This window comes from Aplysia californica, unplaced genomic scaffold, assembly GCF_000002075.1.
Source record: "Aplysia californica isolate F4 #8 unplaced genomic scaffold, AplCal3.0 scaffold00743, whole genome shotgun sequence".
In the NCBI taxonomy this organism is placed as follows: Eukaryota; Metazoa; Mollusca; class Gastropoda; order Aplysiida; family Aplysiidae; genus Aplysia; species Aplysia californica.
In genome coordinates this window covers 303,611-323,610 of record NW_004798013.1, presented here as the reverse complement: position 1 = coordinate 323,610, position 20,000 = coordinate 303,611, and the positions used below count along the sequence as shown (strand labels likewise).

Here is a 20,000-nt window from a genome sequence, read left to right as displayed (position 1 = left end):
GAACAATTTTTGGTTTACGACCCACTGATCTTAGTAACTCAAAACGGGCAAAAATGTCTTATAGAACTTAGTAATTTGAAGGTAGGGATATGTATGTGTCAGTTAGTCAATGAAGCAACCACGTTGTCTGAATTCGAACCGTATTGATTAGGTCCATAGTAGGGATCTCAACATTCCACATTTCTTTGAGCAACTCTATAATTATTTTCAAGTGTGCGTTATCGTGGTGAAACCAGTCTCTCATGAACATGAGAGGCATCGTGGTAAAATCAGGTGCTCGTCAAAATAATGAAATCAAAGAAACTGGAATTTTTCTGTCCATTTGGCGATTTTTATCGATTTTTGTTGTTGTTGTTTTTTTAACTTAACACCTTTAAGATCCGTTTACAAACTCATTTCTGTGTGGATTTTACTGAGAAATGTTGATATAAGGCACAGAAATGTAAATTTGTAGTTTCTAAAGACTCGAAAGCTTTTGAAGGGGACAAACTGTGTCTACCATTTTCTCGCTAACGTTACCTTGAAATCAGGCGAACTCAGCCTCCTTTAATCGCAAATATCTCGACTTCTATTCATGACTGACGAATATTTTTTTCATCAAAAGCAAGAATAAGTTTTAGAACGATACCAATAAGTCCACATGTCAAGAATTTTACGAGCGCATGATTCCACCACAAATGATGAAGTCGAAGAAACCGTCATTACTGCGACCACTTGGCAATTTTTATCAATCTTTTTTCTATTGAACGCCTATTACGTCAATTTTAAAAACACAAGTAAATTTTACAGAAAGCATTGATCGAAAGCAGAATTTTTAAAACAATGACTTACAAACAGAGAGGCAGACCGACAGACAGACAGACAGACAGACAGACAGACAGACAGACAGACAGACAGACAGACAGACAGACAGACAGACAGACAGATAGACAGACAGACAGACAGACAGACAGACAGACAGACAGACATATAGATAGATAGATAGATAGATAGATAGATAGATAGATAGATAGATAGATAGATAGATAGATAGATAGATAGATAGACAATCAATCTTTCCTCAGGTAAGAAGCGCAGTGCTGAGTGGAGTCCCTGTACGCATCTACGAGCCTGTGGAATCTCTACACAATACCAGAAGACCCGTCCTTATCTATATCCATGGAGGAGCATTCGCCTGGCTCTCAGCTGGTGAGTATGGACATCTCTGGTTAGTGTCCCGGGTTGTGTCAACGACAGTTTAACGGGTCGGACATATGGCTCTACCTAGAGATATAATAATAAGGATAATTGGCAATGATGTGTCAGATATGTTACCTCTAAAGTATGGAGTTCCTCATGGTTCAGTCCATGGTCCTGTCATCTTACCAATGTACACGCAAAGTCTGTCATCAACAATTTCTTTTCATGCCCTTAATTATCATTTTTATGCAGACGATACACAGCTGTATGGATTCACTACTACTGACAATGTGCACAATCTCACAGATAGAATCGCCAGATGTATCAATGATATTAGAAAATGGATGCTCAAGAACAAATTAACATTAAATGAGGATAAGACCGAAATATTATTTATTCATAGCACCGCATGCAATGAAATCGAAAATATCAATATAAACATCAATGGCCATGAAATATCAGCCCAAACTAAAATAAACAATTTAGGTGTTGTACTAGATTAAGATATGTCGATGAAATCTCATGTATCCAATCTTTGTAAAAATATATGTTTCCAACTGAAGAAAATAGGGAGCATTAGAAAATATCTATATGTTGATGTCACCAAAACTTTAATAACATCACTTATATTGTCAAGGCTTGGCTACTGCAATTCCTTACTTCCTGGTATACCTGATGAACAGTTACAACAACTACAAAGAGTACAAAATATTGCTGCCAAAATAATTACTAAGAAACTAAAGCATGATCATGGGACTCCTATTTTAAAAGAATTACACTGGCTTCCGGTGAAAGAGCGTATCATGTATAAAATCTGTTTAACGTGCTACAAGTGCTTATATGATCTATCACCGGACTACCTAAAACAGTTTTTAACACCCTATGTACACCTAGAATGCCCAGATCATCAAGTGACAAAACAACCCTTGTTAAACCTGAAATAAATTACAAATCATATGGCCAACGCTCTTTTTCATGTTTTGCCCCACTTGTTTGGAATAAGCTTGCAAAAAACTATCAGAGAAGCAAAAAATCGAGAAATTTTAAAGAAAAAACTAAAAGCATTTCTATTTTCTTCATATTTCGATTAGACAGAATCCATCCAAGCTGTAGGTCGTCGTGAGTTTGTATGTGCGTGTGTAAGTATGTTGTATATGTGTATGTATGTCTGTATATGTGTGTGGGTGCTTGCGTGCGTGAGTATGTGTGTGCACGCGTATGTAATACTATGTGCCTATAAAATTGATTTGTAAATCCATAATATGTTTCACGTTAAGCGCATATAACATTGCATACGTGGATATGCGCCCTAAAAATGCAATCTATCATTATTATTATTATTATTATTATTATTATTATTATTATTATTATTATTATTATTATTATTATTATTATTATTATTATTATTATTGTTATTATTATTGTTATTATTATTACTAGAAAGCATTAATTCGCTACCTCAGAATTATAAAGTTCTATCTTCTCAATATCTAGTGTCGAGAAATTTGACGTAAACCATTTTGAGTTTCAAATACATGTAGTATGCCAAGCTTTTTGTACTTCTAAGGTAGCGATTTGTATTGCGCTAATTACGTTCAACAGCAAGCTCTATGCGCTTTGCAATCTATATTATTATCAACCAAACCAGACAAATAAAATATAACTTAGAATAATACTTCTCTCATCGAAGACTTTATCAATAATGTACCATGCTTAAAATGAACAATCCTGGAAACAGATAAACAGACAACTTTAAAAAAAATAAATACAAAAGAACTGAACAAGTAATATGGACATTTTAAATGTATAATAAAATTACTCCTGCGTCGCGCCGGTCAATTACTTATGAATTGCAATGTATTTGTCGGCGCAGATTTTGTGATAAAATAATTAGATCTGTAGGCCTAGTGAGCATACCTTTTGTTTATTTTAAAATAATGATTCTGTTTCTTTAAACGAACAAAATTGATTTTGTGTCTAAAATCCGTGTCTAGTCACATAGTATAGCTTGCTGTTTAACTTATCTCTTATTGTTATAATTTTCGACAAATCTAACGATATTTCGCCACTTCAGTGCTTTCTTGTCGTATCTCCGTTTTTTGTAAACAGTGAAAATGTAACTTCATCTTATGCTTACTCTTTGTTATGAACTCGCGTCACTTGTGGTGAACACGTTTCTTCTAGCACCTAACATAATTCTAAATTGGAGGAATTGGGGCAGTTTGTGTCTGAAAACCTATCGTCTGTATCGATGGAAGAGGCACGAAGTGGTGAAGTCATGGGAATTTTTTCCCCCAAGACAAACAGATGAGAGAGGCATTTGCAAATCTGCGCCGACAAATTATTAGTAATAGACTAATAGTTATTAGTAAATAAAATTTTACTAGTTCCCTGTTCATACCTTCCTCGTGACACTACAACATCCTGCGTGCGCTACAAAAATAGCATCCTCACTGACAAGCTGATAACATTATCAACAAGGCATAACAACCAAGAAATGCGTGTGTGTGTGTGTGTGTGTGTTTGTGTGTGAGTGTGTGTGTGTGTGAATGTGTGTGTGTGTGTGTGTGAGAGAGAGAGAGAGAGAGAGAGAGAGAGAGAGAGAGAGAGAGAGAGAGAGAGAGAAAGTGTGTGTGTGTGTGTGTGTGTGTGTGTGTGTGTGTGTGTGTGTGTGTTTGTGTGTGTATTGGAGGAGGGAGGGGGAGGGGAGCGGGAGTTGTGGAGACTGGAACGCCGTTTGAAGTCGCACGTATGCTAGACGCCAACACGCCAAGTTGTGCAATAATACCACTGGAATTTTGACGTTTATGGTGGATCCTGTTTGACACATACCATAAAATTAAAAGGTAAACAAAGATCACATGACACTCCTCGCCACTAGATCGTGTGCCACATAATAAGTGGTTAAACAAATATAGCAACAACAAAAAAATAAATATGTGAGGCAGCGTGGTGAAATCAGGCTCTCGTCAATTTTTGGCATGTAGAGTTATTGGTATCATCTTAAAGCTGGTTCACTTGTCTTTATTTCGATGAAAAAAAATATCCATTTATCTTGAATACAAGTTGAGATATTTGCGAATGAAGGAGGTGGGGGTAAACTTTTTTCAGAGGTAAAATTTGTGAGAAAATGGCCTTCAAAGAGTAGTTATTTCCTTAGCTGAAGAGTCTGTGGCAACTGAAAATTTGCATTTATTGTACTTTTACTCAATGTTTTTCAGAAAAATCCACACAGAAATGAGTTCTTTAATGGGCTTGAAAGGTGTTGAACCAAAAAACAAAAATTTGATAAAAATTCACAAACCTGCAGAAAAATGCAACTTTCCTCACTTTGATTATTTTGACGAGAGCCAGATTCCACCACGTTGCCTCACACATACAAATAAAAATAATAAAATCAAAAAGCTCTGGCTTTACTTCTTGGTACAACAATTCTTTTTTTCCATTACTTTATCCTTGAAGACAAAGATGAAAAAAAGAACATTTACGTGAGCCTTCTACGATAGTAATATCTTAACTGATAAAAGATTGTATTACCTGTATTACCTGTCCTGGGCAACAACGTCATTGCACACCGGGCAGGTCCATAAGTGCTCAGTTCCGCCCAGCACCTAGGCGATCATAAATTATATGACCGTCTAGCCCAGCACCAAAGCCCGCAAGGTATCCATACTTATTGTTCCGGTGGCTGTCTGATTATGGCGACGTCTTTCCTTTCCAGATAATCGTTCCTTTCTTCCTTCTCCCCTCTCTATCCCCAATTCCCGCATCCTAATGATTGCGTGGTGCTCTGTTGTCTCCTTGTCTTCTTCATCCCGCAACTTTTTCTCCAGGGTTTCAACACTTCTCCTTTGTCAAATTTCACCTCACCATCAACCACGGCACTGCCTGCCAGTCTATCAGCCTCCTCATTGCCTTTCACTCCAGAGTGCCCAGGACAGAATATCCACGTGATGGCTCTAAGTGATGAGTGTTGTATTGGGTTCATCCATTCACTCCGAAGAAGCCCTTTCTCAACCCTTCGCAAGATGCTCTGGGAGTCCATGACAATGAGATGAGTTGTTCTTGGTCTTGTATTATGAAGCCATCCAAGTGCTCTTGTTACGGCCTCAATCTCCATTTTCATGCTTGAAGTTGTTCTTTCTATGGCCCCTGACCCTGACATGCCATGAACCTTTTTGTTCCCACTGTACACCACAAAGCCCCATCCACTTCTCTCACCCCTCCTGACTGATCTATCCGTATAGATCACTGGGTCCTCTGGCTTGGAATGCTCCTCAATTAACTGTCGTATATCATTGTCGTTAATGACAGCAGCACATTCCCGTCTTTCACGTCCCATAGTGATGTGAACGTTGGCCAGGCTTCTGCAATCGGGGCGGCTCCATTTCAGTCTCTAAATAGAAAGATCTACACCAAGCCTTCTCGGACAAAGGGGGGGGGGGGGGGGGGGATCTTGGAGGTCCCGTGTGCAAGTTGCGCACGTTAAAGATCCCTTGGTGGTCCAAAATGGATAAGGGTAGACTTCGGCAGTCACTCGGGCAAAATTCAAAATTTCCTACCTACTGAAAATGTTTCATAATATGTCACACACGCTCATATTACCTTAATAATATGCAGTTACGAGCGCCGTACAACACTTACCCAAAAATAACAATTTTATAAAGTTTATAAATAATCACATGATAGCACCGGTGTGGTCTGTCCTATGATGTTACTTTTTTTGTTAGGCTCATCGCCGTCGCGCTTTTCCCTTTCGTCAACCCGCAGCCACCTCCCGAATCGTCAGCCTTCACCCAACCTTTGACACGGGTCAAACTTCCATCTATTTATAGGTAGTTAGATCTACCGGAACATGTATTAGGCGAAGTGATGTGCAATGATAGTCGCAATAGAGAGATTGTTTTGGTCTCTCTTTACTCATCTGCACCACTCGAATTTAATTGATGTTTTTCCCTGGACTCTGCCTTTACTAAAGTCTCGAATCTAGATCTAGTTGTAATCTAGTTGCAGGTTGCAGATTTAATAAATTGCCGACAGAGAGAGAGAGAGAGAGAGAGAGAGAGAGAGAGAGAGAGGGAGAGAAGGGGGAGGAGTAGATCTTGCGAGTAAGTTGCGAGAACTTCCGGGCAAAACAAAATGGCGACCCGCGTAGTTCGGCTCGATTCGAAAAGTGAAAGAGCCATAGCATCTTTGTAGACGATCAAATTAGCTTACTTTTGTGCTATAACGTCATTTTTTTCTTTGGTTTTGTCAATTTGATCATCCACACCGATAGAAAGTATTTCGAAATTAGGAAAAACAGGTCTTGTTTCACACTGGGTGAGAATAGCCAACGCTAGCAAGTCTCACCCGGGGTGAGAGGTCAATCGTAGGGTTTTTCTCACCCCGGGTGAGGATAACCAGTCTACTTCCTTACTTAAATGATTAGGTGATTAAACTTGATCTCTTATTGACAATATAAAAGTCAATTTAAGCTTCATTTCGTTAGAAAAAAATGTGTTAGGTTTGCTAACTTCTTAGACTTTGTGTTAAACAACACTTTTTACAAAACGAATCCTTACAAGCTAGGCTTGGCCTTTGTAATCTCGAAGGTTTAGAAGTAGAAGTAGAAGAGTCTACTACTAGAGTCTAGAGTCTAGTCAAATTTATTTAATCTCTTGAATGTACATGTACTGGATAACAGAAATCTGCAACCTGCCACTAGATCTAGATTACAACTCTAGACCTAGATCTAGATTCGAGATTTTAGTAAAGGCAGAGTCCAGGGAAAGACTTCAAGAAATTCTCATGGTGATGAGTAAAGAGAGACCAAAACAATCTCAATAAATAATATATCGCGACTATCACAGCACATCACTTCACCTATACATGTTCCGGTAACTACCTATAAATAGATGGAAGTTTGACCCGTGTCAAAGGTTGGTAGGCCTATGTGGCTGACGATTCGTTAAGTGGCTGCGGGTTGACGAAAGGGAAAAGCGCATCGCGTCGCAAACAGGATGACATGGGTTCAATTCGCTCGTGTGGAAGCTTCTTTATCTTTTTAGGCATCAAACACAGTGCACGCTTCTCCCACGCTCCTTTTTCGGTTGCGACGTATTTCTCCGAAAAAGTTGCATCGCCAAATTTTATTAATGAAGGATTGAATGCACGGCACTATAGTGGGTGCGGAGCAGGCGCAGCGCCGGACGGAGCAGAAAAAGTTCAGCGTGTGCACTTGTTGCTGAAATAAAATTTTGAGCGTCTGCTGAGCGGCTGAACTGTTGTGGCGTGATTGTGTAGTGCGTGTAGGGTGTAGTCAGTGAATTGTTGCATTTTGACTACAATGACGTCTGAGGCATTAATACACGCAATTGAAAAAAGAAGATGTCTTTATGACAAAGCAGATCAAAACTACTGCAACAGGGCCATGATATCGACCGAATGAAAGAAAGTAGCCAACGAAGTTGGATGCAATGGTAAGAACTTTCTTTCTTTCTTTCCTTCTTTCTTTCTGTCTGGCTGTCTGTCTATCCGTCTGTTTGTCTGAACGTATGTACACTGTACAACGTGTATACTTGTTTCAAACTATATGCCTACTTTAGCTTATCAAAAGAGATGCAATGATAACCCTTTTTAAATGAGAGTGTGGACTGATCAGACGTTATAGCATTTGCTGTTTTGCCATGGCAATGCACCCTGCGGTGACGAGAAATATCCCATGAAAGCATTTCTCAACTCCATTCCACTTTTGGAGCTCTGCTCCATATAACTTCTAGTCTGTCAAACGTTGGTAGGCCTGCTCGTGGCTCAACCACGTCATCCTCAATGTACCGTAGCACCGATCTTCCAGGTTCTTGCATAATGATGAAATTGTGGAGCACTGTGATGACCTTGACTGCATCTGTTGCCGACTCTGGCTGTTCATCCATTTGGCGCAGGAGTATGCGCCACATTTGGGAAATCCTACCAAAAGAGCATTCAACTGAATTCCTCGCACGTGATAGGCGAAAATTGAAAAGCTCTTTCTCACGAGTTAATTGTCTGTTTGGAAATGGCTTCATCAAATCTCCTCTCAATGGAAATGCATCATCTGCTACGAATGCAAATGGGAGGGTTGTGTCACTGTCTGTATCCGATGGTAAATCCAGCTTGTCAGCAAGCAGTCTTTTTCCAAATTCAAACGCTCTTTTGCTGACAGGGGTTTCCGGAAATTCGTAGTTCGCTTCTCTATGTAGGGTCCAATGTTGTCCAACAGGAGCTGAAATGTGCAGGGTCTCATCCGGATATATTTCAGGATTTTTTCTTTGTCTGAAAGGATTTCTGCCATCAGGTGATGGTATTCACCATATATGTGTCTCTCTTTTTATTGATTCTATGTACTCAATATCTACGGCGGGATCGTCTCCTGTTATGGAGCCATGAAAGCATCAACAATTGAAGAACCTCTTTAGCCATCCTCATTGACTGACACATGGCTGAATGAACCGACTGAACCGAAAGACGCAGCCACTGTGTTTCCTAGAAAAGAAGTCGGAACAGACGCGGCGAGTAACTTAAAGTGCATCGCTGCAGCTGCGGCCACTGTGTCTGCGCACTTATGCGTAAATGAATTCCACTCAGCCCAAGTTGGCCGAGAAAGGCAACCCAACTAAAACAATGTCTGTCGATACGGTCTAAAAAGTAAAATTAATGTGTGCAGCGGTCTGGAAAAACAAGACGGAAGACCCACATTCAGGAACCAAGGTTCAGCTCGGAAACTCACAAATTAGTATCTGCTTTTTAAAACTGAATTTGAACACTTTTACAACCCCAACTACCCAAATATTTAATTAAGAAAAGATCTCCGACGTTTGCAAAGCTATAACTTAAACTTATAAACCTGCTGAGCACTTTTGGCTGCTTTTCTATACATTCTTTGGAATGGATAAATCCGTCTAGACGATTACGTACTTTAAATCACCCCCCCCCCCTAAAAAAACCCACACCAAAACAAACAAACTAAAAAACCTCTAAAAAAACCAGTCTTGTAAGATCAAGTAAAATTATTTGCCTTGCGAACTGGTGGAATCAGGCGCTCCGTCTCGAGTTTGTCTCTTTTGCAAACCACACCAATCACGGATAACTGGCTCTTTTGAGTGAGACCACGGTCTCTGGAGTGACATTTGTCCTGAGTTGTTTGTTTGTTTGTTTGTTTGTTAGTTTGTTGTTGTTGTTGTTTTTGGGGGGGAGGGGGGGGGGGGGCTGCCACAGACGCCCCTCCCCTGTCCCCGTCCCCCGTCCCCACCTCAACCGTCTTTCTCCTTACAAACTTGTTGGAAAACATGGGGTACAAAAAATCTGAAATCAGAGTTCAAAAACGTATAGCATGATTGTCAAATAAAACGGGTTGCGCTCCACTTGTTACGAAAGCCATTTAGAAAGTTAGCTCAAGGTCCTGAAGCACCGGGTTCTAAGGTAGACCTCTCAAAACGATGAATTGAGGGTGTTGAGAGAGTTCAGAGGAAAAAAAACCCGTCGCAGAAAAGTGCATCTCTCTTCGACGCTTAACAACACAACGATAGGTGGGTGGTTGGCGGGTGTTCTGGTGTGGTTTCCTCCTTCGTTCTTACCAAACATCTATCGTCCTGATGTCTCTTCCTTCTTTATTTTCGTGTAACATCTGTAACATTCGGCATTTGTACGACCTTGTGTTACAAGTGTCGTAAGATTTTTACTAAAATAATAACACGCACTGGGTGAAAAAGTAAATGTTAAGTTGTCCACTAAAAAGTGCACTTATTTGATATCCTTAAATTGAATTTGGCACTATCCCTCAGTTATGAGTATGGCTTATTACACACATAATTTTTTTCCTTTTTTTGTTTTGTTTTTTCGCAGAGCTTTATGAGAGCTTTACGAGCAGGATATCGGAATTGACTGGTGCTGTGGTAATCTCGGTGAAGTAGGTTATGCCTCTCTCTCTCTCTCTCTCTCTCTCTCTCTCTCTCTCTCTCTCTCTCTCTCTCTCTCTCTCTCTCTCTCTCTTCCTCTCTGTCTTTGTACATGTGTTTTTCAAAAGGCTGCTCTTATTGGCCCACATTGGCAAATAAGCTGGGGCTTATTGCGTGGGCCAATAAGTTGTGGCTTATAGGCCCACATGGGCAAATAAGTTGGGGCTTATTGGCCAACATGGGCCATTTAATGCGTTGTTTTTCAATGTATTTCATACATGGTGTTGTCCCAAATTGTTCTCTTTTATTTTTCCTCACTTTATCCCTTCTTGTTAATGTTTTCCTGAGGCATTCCATCTCGCACACATTTCTACAGATTTGATTGTTGTCAGCGTGTTCCTGCAGTTCAGTGTTATTGTTATGCAATAGACTTTGATCGTCTTCGAACAGTATTTCATTTAGAATTTAGGTTCTCCAGATGTGGGCTTACTTCTTTCGTCAAACAATACATTACGGTATAATTGAGTTATTTCTTTGTTTACTCTATGTATACTGTGTTGGATAACAATATGAAGATGTTTTGTTACTCTATTGTTCATCTTTTTATTTTTAGCATTAGATTTGAAAACTATACATTCTCAATTTAAAATATATGTGATTGATGGACTAAATTGCTGAGCTATTTTTGAAGATGAGAGGACTTTTCGTTCTTTCTCTAGCTTTAATAGTTTTTGATTATTAAGATTATTAAGAAATAATAAATACGGCTATTACTATTAGCATTCTGTATCCTTAATAACACAATTGAGTTTTTATTACCTTTTGGGGTCTTGCTGGTTTGGGAGTCTTAGATACTTCCTTAATATTGTAGTAGAAATTGACTAAACTTTCATTCTAACTGAAAACTTAAAATGTCATGTCACTGGTGTAAAATATTATAATATTAACTTAGGCCTTAGAGAAGTGTATAATTAAAATATAAAATGATTTCTCTGATATTTAATTGGGATTTTGCTGATGTATTCTCATTTTTTATCATTTGTGGATTTCAATTTCATTCAGATATATAATAATATATATGGTGTTTGATTATAGATTGTATTTTATAATGCATACACTAGTAACTAGTAAGAAAAAGAGAGTATAATGTGAGTAACAAATAATGTAGCATATTATTATAAAAATAGCTTATTAAATTCTTATATTTCTTCCTTGTTATCCTCTTACTAACTCATGTTACTCTCTTGATTTTTATTAATTCATTTTAGTAGGCCTGCATTATTACAATTACTTTGACTTTATTTTTCTGTATCTTATCTTCTGAAGCCACAATACAATACCATACATTCAACTACAATACTTTTACGGTTCGAACCAAGTGTTTTAAGGATTGTACTCCTCTTGCTAAAATTTATTCACGGGAAATTAAAATACTTTTTTTCTATCTGTGCCTTTACACTTGTTTCAAGTAGGTAGGCCTACCTAAAACTGATTTTTTTGGGACTCAATTTTCTGTGCATTTTTAAAACTTTTTTTTTTACATTGGTTTAGCTTTATATTTTTAAAAATAAAATCGGTTTGTTCCTAAAAGAGAAAAGTTGTCACAGTAACTTACCAAAATCACTAAAATTTCATGATCTCTTATTTTTTTATTCACTGAAGGAGAAATATAACAGATTTGTTCCTACTAGTACAGGGGTATGATGTTGAATGTGCCCCCCCCCCCCCCTTTTATTCCAAACCAAAACACCCCCATCCCTATATATATATATATTTAGACCACTTGTCCAGAGACCCCGTTTATACCTACCCCCCGTTTATTCGATACCTTCGAGTAAGGAATAGCGAAAGAAAGAACGAGCCAGCCAGCCAGCCAGCCAGCCAGACGCCAGCCAGCCAGACAGACAGACAGACAGACAGACAGACAGACAGACAGACAGACAGACAGACAGACAGACTGACTGACTGACTTTCGAAATAAGTTGATAAAAATCTCCGTTTTCAAACGCCAATATATTTTATTCGTTCTTCTGGTTTAAATAGGGCATGACTGAAATGGAGTTGAGGCTGGTGGGGATTTGGGAGTGTGTGTGTGTGGGGGGGGGGGGGGGGGGGGGTGGAGATGGGTGAATGGGGATTATTATGATGGGTGTTTTGATTTAACTTTATCGAAAAAAAAGTGGCATTATGTTAGCACTATGTTTGTCAATACTAATTTTGAAATAATTATTTTTACCAGCTATCGGCTCTGCCCCGAGGTTTCATACCCAGCTCCGAGAGACGATTGTGTTGCAGTGGTCAAGCATGTTCTCACTCAAGGCCAGGGCATGCGACTGGACACATCCCGCATGGCCGTTGGAGGTGACAGCGCAGGTAAATACATGTATTGTGTGTTTATAACGTTTAGTTCTAAAATGTTGTTCGCCCTCATCGAAACAACCTGGGTGAGTGAAGAGGCGAGCTAATCTAGCCTTACGTTCCAGATCCTCCATGAAAAGAAAATGAGATCATTTAGGAGGTGGCTTCTTCCTCCCCCCCCCCCCCCCCCACCAAAAAGACACTGAACAACATCAGCAATAACAACAAAACAACAAACAAACAAACAAACAACAAACCAACCCCACCCCCAGACAAAACAAACTGCCTCAATGAAGGGTCTAACTTTTGCATTAAAGATCCCACTGCGGGTGGTTGACAGGTGCTGTGGTGTGGTTGCTCCTTATTTCCTATCAAACATAATCGTCCATATTATTATTTCTACTAATTCTTTTTGTTTGTTACTTTCTTGTAACACCTCTAACTGTTTGGACTTTTATGACCTTATTGTGTTCCAAGTGCCTTAAAACTCTTATGAAAAAATAAGACCCCATTGTGGCCAGCCTGGTGACTCTGTGTGTTAACATGTTGCGCACTAGGTCAAGCACTCAGAAATGATAGTGAAAGGGTCTCCAGCTTTACTTTGATCCTCTGGTCACCGGGTTTTTTGGGGGGTTTTTCTCTTCTGACGTCCAGGGGGTAATCTGTCGGCTTCCCTGGCCCTGGAGTTCAAGGACAAGCTCAAGCTGCAACTGTTGCTTGTTCCGGCCTTGCAGCCACTGGACACTCTGACGTCATCGGCCATTGAAAATCAGCGGTACATGTACGTACATCTATCTCTCTATCTATCTCTCTATCTCTCTCTCTATCTATCTATCTATCTATCTATCTATCTATCTATCTATCTATCTATCTATCTGTCTATCTATCTATCTATCTATCTATCTATCTATCTATCAGATATTTACCATTGAAAGAGGTGGGAGTCGCCGGGTGTCAGCGCTACATTAGAGGGAAAATGGCTGCCAAAGCCTGGTTTCGTTTGATAAAAGTTAATTTACATCCATGTTGTAAAACCACCCTGCAACACATAAAGGGAGTTGAACCTAGTATACTAAATATATACAAAAATATAAGAAAAAAAGGGGAAAATGTCCCCACCTTGTGGATAATACCCGTATCTTCCACTTTATTATTTTTATTAAGTGCATATCAACTGCCTCATATTATGTCACTTTTCAAAATTTCGTTAGACGGAGTCTTCCACTAAAAAGTCGATATAATAGTGCTTGTGTCTTTTCCTGTGTGTCTTCTCTTCAGGTGCGAGTCGATTCACGACAGAAATACCTTCCAAGCGTACTTAATGTACGGAGGACTTAGCCTGGAGCATCTTCCTTCGTTACTGGCAAACAGCCACGTCTCCACGACTGTGAAGAAGCAAATGTTTGAGTACAAAGTAAACCACAATGCTCTCATGGTACCGGAAATCATCCGGACGCCGGATCTGAAGAAACGAAATCAGGACTGCAGTTTTGGAGAGGAAAAAGTTTGGGACGAGCTGAAAGACATCTTCCTGGATCCGTATTTCTCACCCTTGCTTGCAGACGACAGCTGGTTGTCAAAGACGCCTACCTGTTACGTCATGACAGCCGGGTATGACGTCATTCGAGATGATGGAGTCATGTATTTCACGAGGCTCTTGAACGCTGGTGTGAAAGCAACTCTGAAGAACTATGACGAAGGTTTTCACAATTCTCTTATGTTTCACAAGGGCCCACTAAAACTGGAGCAAGGGGAGCGTATTTTGTTTGATATTGTCGATTTTTTGAAAGAGAACTTATAACACAACCTGTTATAATTGGCGTTTTAATAACCTGCCATAATTTCACAGAAAGTTCCTGTTGATTTCTTACATAGCCAGATGCGTATACTGAACCTGTGTAAATATATAAACATACATAATGTACCTGTGCATGTGTGTTATAAATACATACATTGTATATAATTCACATATTATGCATATGAGAAAAGATTAGATGCTTTATTATCCTAGAGGGAATTTTTTTCTTGGCTGTACAGGACCGTAAAAACACATGTATGTATACTTTAAAAAAATTAAATTTTATATTACTACTCTCATTAAAATCCTATATGAAAAGAGAAGTAAAGCTGACAAAATGTACATATCACATCAGATGCATCATTCAGCCACATGCAGAAATTTAATTACAAGACCTTTAGAGTTACATAGATACATACTCGAAAGACCAATACACATTGATGCTTATTCTGACAATAGCCTTATGCTAGATGGTTAAAAAAAACTTCTTTTATATATTTCTTTCTTTGTTTTAGAGGTACTACGTGATCTTACAATTTACGGAGAAAGGGGGTGTGATGGGTTGTTTATAAAGCTTTTTAAAATCTGTTTTATACTTGTGGGGTTATACATTTCATCAATTCTAGTAAAATCATATCCGAGATTTTGCTGGCTTTCCTAATGGTTCTGACACATTTTTCTATATCTTTCACCCTACAATTCCCAGCCCAGAAGCAAATAAAAATAATAGCACTCTTTCAATCATAGAATGGTATAAAAAGGATATAATCTATTATCGGCTTGAAAACTTCTTAATTTCCTTAAAAGGTATATTCTTTGATTTACCTTTTATGAACAAGGAGCAGCGTGGGGATGCCAATCAAGCTTGTTATCAATTGTTATTCTCAGATATTTGTAAGAGCTTACCACCTTCACCACCTCATCTTTAATAAATAGTGGTTGCAATTGGTCTTTTGTTACTCTTAAGTCTATTATTAATTCCTTTGTCTTTTTTACATTTAGTAAAAGGAAGTGGTTATCACGCCAATTTGTAAATACATTTACAGCGTCCCTGTATTCATTCTCATTCGTTGTTGTAAACCCTTGCAGAGTTGAATCATCCTCAAATTTTATTAGTTTGATGTTTTCGTTATTAAAAGTACAGCCGTTGGTGTAAAGCGTAAACAAGACAGGGGGCATTACACAACCTTGGTGCGTTCCACCAGTGTTCATGAACATTAGGTCCGATTTTACACCATTTAATTTTACATACTGAAGTTGATTAGTTATAAGCTCAAGAATCCAAGCTATAGTTGTTTAGTTTCATATTAATTAATTTTGATACCGTATAATACAGACACAGACACAGAAACACAGACACACGCGCACACACACAAACACACACACACACACACACACACACACACACACACACACACACAAACACACACACACTTTTACATAGATTTACATATAGTATGCATTGTATATACAAACATTCTTTGTTTAAGTAGAGGTTTTACGACGCTCGCAACTGCATAAGGTCATATGAGTGCCAGATGATTAGAGGTGTTACAAGAGAGTAACAAACATAAAAAAGAAAGAGGGGAGATAAGGACGATAGATGTTTGATAGGAAAGAAGGAGCAAACCACACCAGAGCAACCGCCAACCACCCACTACAAACATTCATACTCATAATATAATACTGATGGATAAAAAATAGATAGATAGATAGATAGATAGATAGATAGATAGATAGATAGATAGATAGATAGAATCAGATAGATAGATAGATACGTATAGATGCATAATATATAGATAGATAGATAGATAAATAGATAGATAGAGGGAAAATGCAATTAAAGAGGTTTTTTTACTGACGTGTTATAGTCCCACACATGCAATGATAACATTAATATATATGCAGAGATTATAATATTTTTTTTTTCAATACGGAAGTAAAGTAAGTGATTCGCATTGAACCACTGATAATACTATCCAAGTACTGCAACATGTGTGTATTTTGTTTGTTTGTTTGAGTAAAGAGAAGCACATTGACATAATTATTGTCAATTAGTTCAGGGTAAAGATAAGGCTGATAGAAAGACAGACTGACAGAAACATCAGAGGAAAGTAAAGAATTAGTAATGCCTACCTGTGGTTTGTTTGTTTGAGTAAAGCGAAGTACATTGGCAGAATAATGGTCATTTAGTGCTGGGAAAAAGGAAGACAGACAGACAGAAATAACAACGGGAAACTAATAAAGTGGGACCTACCGGTGGTGTGGTACCCTCCAACCACATACTTATGTTTGGAGAAATTTACTAAAATGTACACACAAAATTATACCAAACATATTATGTCAATGAATTACAGCTGACAATTTTAACTATTGCAATAATTCGTGTCATCTGTATATAAAATACCACTTTTTGTCAGCGAAGAAACTTGTAGGTTTTACAGTTTTACCACCGCGGTTGGGCGCTTCGCTGTCACATGCAAACGACCTGAGTTCGATTCCCGAGTGGGGAGAATTCTATCAAGTTTCTCATCGGTAATTCTGCTGGGATGTTGTGTCCCTCTCAGCCGGGTTGGCCATTACAGGCAGGGTCGGAAGTCCGCCTTCTAAATGATCTAAATTGTGTCGATGAAAACACCTCCATTTAAAACCAGCAACAAAAAGAAACTGTTTTACTCCTTATTTGTTGATTTTTTAGCTGAGCAAAGCATTTCGCAAAAAAAAACCCCCATTGATTTGGTTCTGATATGGGTTTTAAAAGTCCGTAATATGTCATCGCCAGAACTACTACTTCAAATAACAAATAGCCTCCTGCTCCCTTATAATTACAAAGTTCTATGACGTGTATTATAGCCAAACATTTTAGAAGTTTTGAGTTACTAAGACCAAGAGGTCAAAAACCAAATGTTCTGTGCGCTCCATCGTAAGATTATACCTGAGTGATTATCAAGATATTCATGAATTGCATTCGAAAAAACTTGACGCATTGTGAAACTACTGCTACTATCACTTCCTCCAGCGTCACTGCCACCACAAAGTCCATATCAACTAGTATTTAAAAACATATTGAGAGTACAACCGCACTCGTCATCACCATCGTCGTCGTCGTCCTCCTCCTCCTCCTCCTCCCCCTCCTCCTCCTCCTCCTCCTCCTTCTCCACCTCCTCCTCCTCCTCATCATCATCATCATCGTCATCATCATCATCATCTTCATCATCAATAACAACTAAAACACGATAACAAATAATCATCGACAACAACAACATTAACACGACTAAAATACTAACAACAACGCTAACAATAATCAACAACAACAAAATTATTAACAATAGCACCAACAACAACAAAATTATCAACAACAACAAATACAACAACGACAACAACAGCAACAACGACAACAAAAAATGAACAACAACTGCACTGCAAGTACAATAGTTATGAAATAATATACCATCAACAACATCAGGGTCAACAGCAATCATAGGCCCCACCACCTGACCCCCACCTTTCAAGCAAAACAAAACAAAACAAAACAAAACAAAACAAAAGCAAAACACCACAAAATCAAAAGCGGAAACAAAAATAATGTTTTAAAACATCATACATAATCCCAGAGAGAAATACAGAGTAATCTTTACTAACCAACTGATGACAGAAATAACATCTGTATGACACAAACGCTGATATACAGTAACATGCTTAATTTACAGTTTTAGTAAGAGCTTTACTGTATTTGCAAAGCGTTTTGGTCAAAATCGTATTCGCAGAAGATTAGAGGCGTTTCTAGTAACATAGAAAGAAAGTTAGATGATATAATGGTGATAGAGAGATGCTGAAGAAGCCACAAATGCACACATCTCAAAATCGATCATTTTGACCCAAATCAGAACTTATAGCTGCTACCACCCCCTCACCCTTTTTTAAGGAAGAAAAAAATAATGTCGGTTTACTTTTGTAGTACCTGTATAAAGCAAAAACCCCCGAACAAGTTTTATAGTAATACTTTACTTTACTTTACTTTTTTCTTCCGCTTGTACCCTGGGGTGTCGCGGGGAGACACAGGTGTCTGTCTGCAGCAAGTCGTGTGGCCTGTAGGAGGGACATCCCATGATCTTTAAGGGTGTCTGCCACAGATTCACTCCATCGTCGCCTTGGTCTTCCTCTGGCTCTCCATCCAGAATATTTAATGTTGTATGCTCTCAAAGCTGGATGGTTTGAGGGCATCCGCGTGAGGTGTCCGAACCACTTGACCTTTTGTTTTTCAATGTGTGGTAGGACTGGCGTTGCTCCCACGGTGTCCCTTATGACTTCATTTTTAATTTTGTCTCTTCTTGTTTTGTTGACCGCTCTTCTTAAGCATTTCATCTCGCATGTGACCAGTTTCCTCTCTAGGGCTTTTGTTAGAGTCCATGTCTGGCACTGATATGTGAGCGTTGGAAGGAAAATGGCGTTGATGAGCTTCGCCTTGGTGCTCATGGGGATATTGGGATGTTTCAGGAGAGGGCCCAGTTGGTAGCTGACTGCGTTGGCTCTCTGGCATCTAGTCTCTATCTCTCGATCTAATTTTCCATTTTCTGTGAAAATGCTGTAATTATAGTAATACATCATGGTCAATACAGACCTATAAAATTCCCAAACAATATCGGTTTAGTTTCAGTAAGAATTTCACGGCACGTGCAACACAGTGAGGGTAAAGGTGTTACAGGAGAGTAACAAACAAAAAACAAGACGTAGGGGGTATAAGGAAGATAGATGTTTGATAGGAAAGAAGGGGCAAACCACATCAGAGCATCTGCCAACCATAGGCAAATCTCAGTTACCAGGAGAGCATCAGTGCAAACTGTAATTTCATATAATGTTCACAAACACCGACACACTGATGCGTCGTTCCGCAGTCTTAGCTGGGTACATCTTCCTAACTGGTGTCAATGATTAGCTATTAGATTAGGCGCTTCGCCGTCTTGAGCAGAAGACGACATGGGTATCTTGAGAATCGAACTCACTTCTTCTGTGTTCAACGACGAAGAGTCTAACTGCTACTCCACAGACAGCGGCAAGGACATGCATATCTGTAAAGAGAGAATTTTTGTTACGCGTACCTCTGTCTTTCTGTTTGGATGTTACATCCCTCTCAGCCCAGAATTTCCGAAACGGGCAGGTTCGAAAAACGTGCCCCTAAAAGGATCTAAATTGAGTCCGCGAAGGCATAAAAACATAAACAATTGTTACATTTTCTTGCTTGGATGTTAAGTGGGGGAATTCTACGTAAGGTGTCTAAGCTAAGAACACAACGTCGGGTCTGCATCAGGATTCAAACCCTCTACCATTTGGTTGTGAGTCATGGCAGGCTAATCACAAGGCTACCGACGACATTGAGTCGAAAGTAACAGTCATCAATGGCCACTCATATTATGAAGGTTATAGGGCTTTACAACTTAGCCATAGAGCAACATTGAAGGGCACACACACACACACACACACACACACACACACACACACACACACACACACACACTTGTCATGACCACTTTTCTGTAACATGCAGCAAAAGTATACGAAGTAATCATTATGTCTGACAATATACCAATATTCTTAACATGCCTGTTACACAATTATTATTGTTATGTTAACTTTGTGTTTGATAATAATGATTACTTCGTATACTTTTGCTGCATGTTACAGAAAAGTGGTCATGACAAGTGTGTGTGTGTGTGTGTGTGTGTGTGTGTGTGTGTGTGTGTGTGTGTGTG

At 38.9% G+C, this 20,000-nt stretch overlaps 1 protein-coding gene across 1 annotated transcript in view; it reads left to right on the top strand.

Annotated features, from left to right (window-relative positions):
- Positions 1–14,536, top strand: part of LOC101858133 (neutral cholesterol ester hydrolase 1) — a 19,750-nt gene extending 5,214 nt beyond the window's left edge. Inside the window, exons 3-7 of the mRNA XM_013088432.2 lie at positions 1,065–1,188; positions 10,042–10,105; positions 12,334–12,467; positions 13,107–13,233; positions 13,731–14,536. Of these exons, the coding sequence (XP_012943886.1) occupies positions 1,065–1,188; positions 10,042–10,105; positions 12,334–12,467; positions 13,107–13,233; positions 13,731–14,253 (972 nt within the window). The 3' untranslated portion in view covers positions 14,254–14,536. The remainder of the gene's footprint in view (positions 1–1,064; positions 1,189–10,041; positions 10,106–12,333; positions 12,468–13,106; positions 13,234–13,730) is intronic.
- Positions 14,537–20,000: the final 5,464 nt, after the last annotated feature.